This window comes from Sinocyclocheilus anshuiensis, unplaced genomic scaffold (genome assembly GCF_001515605.1).
Source record: "Sinocyclocheilus anshuiensis isolate Anshui unplaced genomic scaffold, SAMN03320099.WGS_v1.1 scaffold183, whole genome shotgun sequence".
NCBI lineage: Eukaryota > Metazoa > Chordata > Actinopteri > Cypriniformes > Cyprinidae > Sinocyclocheilus > Sinocyclocheilus anshuiensis.
The window spans coordinates 5,474,540-5,483,199 of record NW_015548309.1 but is presented as its reverse complement, the minus strand read 5'-3'; the positions used below and the strand labels follow the sequence as shown (position 1 = coordinate 5,483,199).

Below are 8,660 nucleotides of genomic sequence, written 5' to 3'. Positions count from 1 at the left end.
GCTGAGGCCGGGATAGAGTGAGCTGAGGGCGGCCTAGCGTAAGCGGAAGCCCCGGCTTAGCGTGCGCTGAGGCCAGGATAGAGTGAGCTGAAGCGGCGGGGTTGGGGCCAGCAGATTCGACGAAGGAGCGGCAACCACATGTGACGACCCCGGGCTGGACTCCGCTTCGTCCACGGTGAAAGCCGATCCGGCGATCCACAGCACTAAGTTGATGTATTTCCTCAGCGACCAGCACAGATCAGCTCTAGGCATGACGAAGCGGATATCGTCCTCTTTTGGAAGACCAAACAAAGTAGTTTCGCTTTCACAACGAAACACACAGCGTCTTCACGACATGGCGGCGGCAGCAACAACAATACTACAGCGAGAATAAAAGTTACGCCTTCTTTCTTTGCGTGAACATTTGGGCGGCGTTATGCAAATCTTCCCACATAGTGATGTAGACATGTGGGGGCGTGTTAGAACGAGCCGTTTTAGGTAGGCGTGGCTGACTCTTAACTTTTATAAAGAATATCTCTTTGGATTTGAGACTTTAGTCTTTGCAACTTTACAGATCTTCTTTATGCACCAAGAGCTTGTAACACTCCAAAGAGAAAGGAAAAATTGAAATCGCATCATATGACTCCTTTAAGTATATAACTTAATTTTTTAAAGTTTTGTTAAGTTAATACAATGGCAAAGGTGATCGAAAACTGAGTCATTATAACTTATAATATTTGAGTAGACTTTGAATGAAACTTTAGTCAAAAAGTACATGTAGCATGTAATAAAAATATTTAATTTCTAAAAACATTAACACTGTTAATGCACATCAATCAGTTGCCTTTTATTGAGTTATGTTAACTTATCGGGGTTTACAGTGTACTTGAATCTTGAATTATTACAAAAAAAGAATGTAAACATCATTTCGCAAATAAATGCTTCAAGAAACTGTGTATTTTTCAATCAAATGAAATATCAACGGAGTCACAAGTTTGAGACCACACTGAAAATCTGTGATTTAAAAAATTCATTTAAACCCAGAAACAGATTTTGGAGGGGGAAAAAAATGAAATGTGGAAGAAATATTTCAGATTTATATTCCACTTTTCACTCAAATTTTTATTATATAATTTGTAATGACAAAAAGGATTTTCACATTTAGTTTTAGATTTTAAATCCCACTGGAAAATAAAATAAATATGTACATAGATGTATTACAATAGACTATTTATCAAATAAATATACTACAACAGATCACTGCTGTTTTAGTTTGATTTTAATTATTACTTCTATTATACTACTCATTAATATACTGAAATAGATTTATTTTCAGTTTTTATTTACATTTTAGTTTTAGTAATTTTAATATGTGCTTTTGTCATTTTTATTTCTTTTTAGCTTAATTTTTGTTTTACATTTAGTAATTTTAGCACTTCAATTTAAACTCAATGCTGCCCAGGCTTTTAAGTTTACGTTTTTCATCTAATATTTTATTTATTTTTTATTCTTTTTTTTTTTCCTTTTTAATTCTTTTAATTTTTATATATTTATTTTAGCTTGGCTTTATTTCAATTGATTTCACATTTTTAATAGTTTTAATTAACAAAAGTAATGCTGATGATCATTTTGCAAGCACAGAAACATTTCGGGTCAGAGAAAAACACGTTTCCAACGTATCGCAGTGGCATCTCTAAATAAGACCCTGCATCGCTGCTCTCAAGCATTCACACATCAGGAAAAGAGAAACACGACGCACTGCTGCAGGTTGCTGATTTCCACAGCCGCACCAATCTACATGCAGTTAATGAAGCTCCATATGCTAAAAAACAGTTTTGCAATCATTGTACGAGAGGTATAATAGACTATAATAGACTGGTAAGCAGGGTTCAAATGGTGAAGAGGTGAAGTGGTTTAACCCACAACCCAGTGTGGTATGCAACCAATGTGGCACCATTCAGAGGCGTTAACATCTCTGATGTAAACAGTGCTGGGTAGTAACTGATTACACGTAATCTGGATTACATAATCAGATTCCAAAATTATGTAGCTTTAAAACTTACAGTTCCTTCACGAACCCCAGTTTGGGAATCCGTGACGTAATGTAATATTTAATGCACTTGTTATTGGAATATATTTTCCTTTCTCTTGGTATTTTTATATCAATATGGTACAAGATTATCTGATTTAAATCGAGTTAGGTCAAAAGTAATCTAAAAGTAGTCTGATTATATTAACTAAAACGTGTAAAGCTAATGGATTACGTTACTAACTACAATTTTTGTCATGCAATTTGGAATTAGTACTACAACTTGTAGCTCTGGATATAAATATCGTTCCTCTAAGTCAGATGCTCTGTGAAAAAGCAGAAGTGAGCAAACCACTAACAGGAAACCTTACCCCGCAGATACCCTGAATGTTTACCAGTTGTACAGTAAGTTTAACAGTCAAACTCAGTGATGATTGACTATTTTTATGTTCTGATCTCTCTCTCTCAGTTCTGCTGGGTTTGGCGTTCTTTGATATCACGGATCCAGTGTTTATTGAGGAATGCGTGAGAAAACATAACACACAACGCGCCAGTGTGAAGCCTGCAGCCGCGAACATGCATTACATGGTAAATAACAGATGTTTCCTGATGTCCTAAGATTTTTAACATGAACCCCGTTTACTGTCTTCATACAGTACTTGTTCCTGATCTCATTGTGCAAGAGAAGTTTTTCTTATACAATATCCTGTTTCATTGAGAAAAAAAAAGATTTTCACTTTTAATTTAACGTTTAAAACCCACTGTAAAATAAAATACAAAATATAAACTACGTAAGACATCAGTGTTGTTTTGTATTACTTATATACTATTATAGTATTTATTAATATTATTTTTTATTTAAAAAAAAAAAGGATTTTCACATTTAGTTCGAGACTTTTAAACACCACTGTAAAATATACACTACAACAGACATCAGTGTTAATATTACTTATAGTATTTATTAATATTAATAGCATTTTTTTCTTATGCAATATCCTGTTTCATTGGAAATAAAAGGATTTTCACTTTAGTTTTAGACTGTAAAATAAAATAAATATGTAAAATATTAACAATAATAGACATCAGTGTTGTTTTAATATTACTTAGAGCATTTATTAATATTAATATCACTTTTTCTCATGCAGTATCCTTCAATATCAAATATCCTCTACAACAGAAATCAGTGTTGTTTTAGTATTACTTATATAATTTTAAAGCTTTTATTAATATTTTAAATGAGATTTTTAGGATCCAATCAATTCCTCATAAAATCACATCCTGTCATAGTTTTTTTTCTCATGCAATATCGTGTTTTATTGGAGTCAAAATGATTTTAACTTCTAGTTTTCAGATCCCACTGTAAAATAAAATATGCAAAATATAAACTACAATAGACATCAGTGTTGTTTTAGTATTACTTATATAATATTACAGTATTTATTAATATTTGAATTGGCTTTTTTAGAATTCAGTTAATCACATCCCGTCCAAATTTTTTTCTTCTCATGCAATATCCTGTGTCATCTCCTATAGGAAATCCATCAGATTATGTAAGTAACATGCATGCATGTCCTGCTAGAAAAAACCAGCCTAAGTTGGTTTGCTGGTCTCAGCTGGTTTAAATGGTCTCCCAGCTTGACAAGTCGAACACTAAAGGCCCAAATGTCCTTTACACCAGTTTTAAGGCTGTTTTAGGGAATGAACACAATTTCCCGAAAGATTGCATGTGTGTCTATGTCTCAATCATAAGATGAAATCTCGTTCTCGATCATTAATGAAGCCATAGTGTGTGCATGTGTTTGTGTGCAGACGTGGGATGACGTGTGGCTGAAACACCCTTCTCAACAAAGCCTGGAATCATATATGTGTGCAATTACGCACCAACGCAAGTATGCAAACCACTGCATATGTGCAGGATGCCAAATCAATACTGAAACTATGAAAGCTAATAAAGCGGTGTTTCTCATCAGTCATTAGCAGCTGCTGCAACACTTAATAATAAAGCTCTTTTCATGCTGAGCTGATCAAAATGAGCACAGCTGAAAGTCAAATGGCTTTGTGTGCCATTGAGAAGATTTTACAAGTCATTTTTAGGAGGGGCTGATCCTTTTTCCAACTCAGTGATTCTGTTTTTGTTTTGTTTTTTCGGACATGTTGGTGTTTTATCTTTTACTTGCACTGAGTTAATACAGCTAGATAAAACAAAAACTGTGTCCGTCTTCATTTCAGGCTACAAAGCAACAAAATGTGATTATTTTAAAGGGGCTGATTCTTTTCTAAACCCACTGTACCACTTATAAAACAACATTAACCCATTGCTAGATGATGTAAAAGTGTTGTTCACTGTTACGTCATGTTAACTATTAGCTACACTTTACAAGAAAAGTCTGGAAAGTATGGAAGCTTGTTTCCAACACGGAGTAAAAAAAAAATATAAAATTGTGACTTTTTATCTGGCAATTCTGACTTTTTTCTCAAAATTCTGAGTTTACATCTGACAGTTCAGACCTTTTTTTTTTTATTCCGAGTTTATATCTAGAAACGTTACATTTTTTCTTCTGAATTCTGAGTTTACCTCTCGCAATTTATTTATTTTTTAAAATTTGAGTGAGTTTACATCATGCACTTTTTTTCTCAGAATTTGCATCTCGCAATCTACATTTTTCTTTCTCAGAATTCTGAACTTACGTCACACAATTCTGACAATTAATTTTTTTATTTTTTTTGGGGGGATTCCTGAGTTTATATCTTGCAATGATCAAATTTTGTTTTTCTTCAGAATTCTGACTTTTTTCTCTGAATTCAAAACAAGCTTCTATAGTAAAGGGCCCACTGTACTGTGTTACTATGAATTAACGGAAAATGTCCTGTCAGAAAAACACTAGTACCGTTTCTGTTTTCTACAGACGTTTTTCTTACAGTGTACAAAATTAAACCTCATTGGCTGGTGTGAAGATGCAGGAAAATAATTTCATACTTCTTACAGTAAATGTGTTGCCACTTCATTTTCAACAGAGGAAATTATCGAGGTGTGTCTCCGCTCATGCAGATGCTGCAGACTAGAGACATGTGAAGAAAACCTCTGCCGCAAGTGTTTATAACAAGAAAGACACTCCCTTCCCCAAAACCACTTTACTTCATATCTATCACTTCCTTTCACAGGAAACTCCACCCGCGATGCACCTTAGAGCAAGTCTCCTCCTGATCTCTCAAACTGTTTATATTGAGCCCAGAAAGCTTTTCTTCACTTCATACACAATTACAAATCGTCCCCTTGGAATTATAAGCTTCTATCTGCATTCCGAGTAGTTTTGCGATATTGAGCTTCAAAGTTTTTGCATTCCATTCGACTGTGCAGATGGAACCTTTTTTGTTTTTTTAAATAAAAAGTCCCAAAATGTACACAACATTAAAAAAATCTATCACAATGTAAATAAGCTGTCGCAAAATAAGTATGTGAATAACTCAATTTTGAAAAAAAAGTCAGGTAGAACCTTATAATTCCAAGGGGATGAAATGTCTGAATGTCATCGCTGTAACGGGTGTCTGTGTCTGCACTCAAAATGCTTTCGTTGATGTCAGAAGCTGATTATGTGGCATGAAACCACGAACAAAACTACTCAAGATAACAAAAATAAGCATTAAATAGGATGATCATCGTTTACAACAGATGCATTGCTTTGTGTAGTGAATTTCCTTCTCTTGAGAGAATGAAACCACTGAAACTCACCTAATATTAGGAACACTGAACCTGCAGACAGTGAATCATGTTTCTGTGGAAGCTTATTTCTGCCACAGAATAAAAACACAAAAAAAGGTCACTGCAACTTTTTCTCTCACAACTGTGAGTTTGTATCTCACGATTCAAACTTTTTCCTTAAAACTGCAAGTTATAAACTCAGAATTGTGAGGTTTTTTTTTCTGAATTCAGTGTTTACATCTCACAGTTGTTTTTGTGCCACAGAATAAAATAACGATAATTCCAACTTTTAATCACAATTCTAACTTTTTTCTTCAAACTGCTAATTTATCTCTTGCAATTCTAACTTTTTTCCTCAGAATTCCAATTTTATTTAGAGTCAATTTTGATTTTTTGAGTTTACATCTCAGAATTATTTTGTTGTTGTTGTTGTTGTTTCCACCACAGAATTCTGAGTTTACATCTTGCAATTCTGTTTTTTGTTTATTTGTTTCCGGCATGGAATAAAAAAAAGGTAACTGCATCTTTTTACCTTGCAATTCTAACTTTTGTTTCTTCGAATTCTGAGTTTATATCTCGCAATTCTGACTTTTTTCCTCAGAATTCTGAGTTTACAATTCAAAATTCTGTTTTTTTGTTTCCACCATGGAATAAAATAAAAATAAAAATGGTAATTGCAACTTTTTTAGCAATGAACTTTTTTTTCTAAGATCTGTGAGATCACAATTACGTTTCTTAGATTTTTATTCCATGGTGAAAATAAGCTTCCATATGTCTCCATTGTTTAAGCATTTACAAAAAATGACAAATTTTCCAATTTTGTTCCTTACGATTCTGGTTCTGTTTGGGTCACCGCTAATACAATGCAACATAAAATCTTGGTTCTAACACAAAACTAGCTGAGAAACACTGCAAATGCAATGACATTTAGACATTTGTCAGAGTGACTCAAGTGTTTTTGGGCTGTTGCATTTATCTTTTGAGCAGCAGACAGCTATAACAGTATAAATAACTCCGTGTGTGAAGGTTATAAATGGACTCGACTGGGACCCTGTGCTGTCATCCTGCGGCTCATTCTGCCTGGCGGTTGTGATTATCAGACTCATATCAGTCCCGCTCATGTTTGCCTGCGTTTACTGCCTACAGTGCTGTTATAAGCTGTTTGCATATAAATTAAACATCCTGATCTCACTCATAAAACAAAGTCCACATTCAGCCAAAGCCACTTTTCCACTGGGACAGAGAGGAACATCAATGCATCTTTATCCAAAGCAACTTCCAGTTTCCGCCTCTTATTCCTCGCCTCCTACACACTAAAGTCTAATAAATGCCTGAGATTCATTCAGGTGTTATAATGATGCTGACAAAGTTTGAAACCAAACATCTTTTATATAAACACACTGACTAATAAACACAACGTTACAACAACGATCAGGATCACAGTCAGATCAGCAGAGATCAGATTGAGCGACGCGCATTAGCTCTTGACTTTCTTCCGTCTGCCGTCTTTCACTGAAGGCGTCTCGGGGTTTACAGGAGGAGCTCCGAGCTTTTTACTTTTCGCTTTCTTCACTTTTTCTTTAATGGCTTGAATATCAATTTTGTTTTCGGCTGTTGCTAAAAAGAAGAGAATAATAAATAATAAATATCATAAGTTTGCATGCTTATTTCAGTTGAATTATTCACACATTTAAAGTCATTTTACCAGGAATGCTACTAACCAATATTACTAGTAGTGACTAAAGACTTTTATTAGTACATGCATAAAAAAAAAATGCACAATTAATATAAGTTGCTCTGGATAAAAGCACACACACACACACACACATATATATATATAAATAATTTCACATTAATTTTCAAAAAATATTTATTATTCTTTTTATTTTTTTATAAATACATAAAACAATAAAAACTGCACAATTAATATAAGTTGCTCTGGATAAAAGCACACTTACACACACACACACATATATGTATAATTTAAAATTAATTTTCAAAAATATTTATTATTCTTTTTTTTTTATATTACAGTTATTATTATTATTAATTATAATAGAATATTTTAGTATTTAATATATTTTAGTAATAGTATTTTTATGACACGATATATGAAAGCGTGGTGTATGTTTCTGGATGCATACTGTATTGTGAAGTATTTAGTGACTCGTGTGTGTGGTGTTTGCTGTACCTGGTTTGCTCTTCTTCACGGCTGGCTTCTCTTTAGGAGGAATGAAATCTTTCTGCCGCTGCTCTTGTCTCTTGGTTAAAGCTTCAGCCTGCTTCGCCTTCAGCCCCGGAAATAAAGCACAAGCCGTTATGAGTGAACTAGTTCCCACCAGTCGCTGCATCTGAGCTCATAATTACTCAGAAAAACCATTATACCTTAATTTCATTCATCTTCTGGCGTCTCTTCTCGCTCTCTCGCAGGAAGAACTCACCGGTCGCCAGCTCCTTATCAATCTGTGCAGAAAAATATTTCATATGAGCTATGACAACTGTTAAAAGTGGACTTTGCATTTATTTATTTTTTAAATAACTGATTATTATTGTAATTTATGTATCCAGGGATGTTTTCAAAAATACATTAAAAATCTATAAATATGTTTATTTATTATAAATTTGATATTATTAAATATTATATAGAATATTTTAATTTATTAATTAATATTTAAGCATATAAAATATAAAAATATATGTATTATATTTGTAGTATATTCATTTATAAATTAATTATCTGTAGATTTGATATGAAATGTTAATTAAATATTTTACTTCATTTATGAATATCAATCGGTGCAGAAAAATATTTACATGAGCAATGACTGTTAAAACTTTTCATTAATTTATTTTTAAATACCTGATTGTTATTGTAATTTATACATCAAGGGATGTCCTCAAAAATACATAAAAAAAATGTATGAATCTATTTATTTACTATAGATTTTAGAT

At 33.2% G+C, this 8,660-nt stretch overlaps 2 protein-coding genes across 2 annotated transcripts in view; one reads left to right on the top strand and one right to left on the bottom strand.

Moving 5' to 3' along the window:
* The window catches only part of LOC107656456 (cytidine monophosphate-N-acetylneuraminic acid hydroxylase), a 33,473-nt gene extending 29,416 nt beyond the window's left edge, over window positions 1–4,057 (top strand). Inside the window, exons 16-17 of the mRNA XM_016444328.1 lie at window positions 2,478–2,596; window positions 3,818–4,057. Of these exons, the coding sequence (XP_016299814.1) occupies window positions 2,478–2,596; window positions 3,818–3,985 (287 nt within the window). The 3' untranslated portion in view covers window positions 3,986–4,057. The remainder of the gene's footprint in view (window positions 1–2,477; window positions 2,597–3,817) is intronic.
* A 3,020-nt stretch (window positions 4,058–7,077) lies between these two features.
* Window positions 7,078–8,660, bottom strand: part of LOC107656455 (KRR1 small subunit processome component homolog) — a 14,110-nt gene continuing 12,527 nt past the window's right edge. The window contains exons 9-11 of the mRNA XM_016444327.1: window positions 8,094–8,171; window positions 7,900–7,996; window positions 7,078–7,325 (exon numbers count right to left, since the gene is read on the bottom strand). Of these exons, the coding sequence (XP_016299813.1) occupies window positions 7,186–7,325; window positions 7,900–7,996; window positions 8,094–8,171 (315 nt within the window). The 3' untranslated portion in view covers window positions 7,078–7,185. The remainder of the gene's footprint in view (window positions 7,326–7,899; window positions 7,997–8,093; window positions 8,172–8,660) is intronic.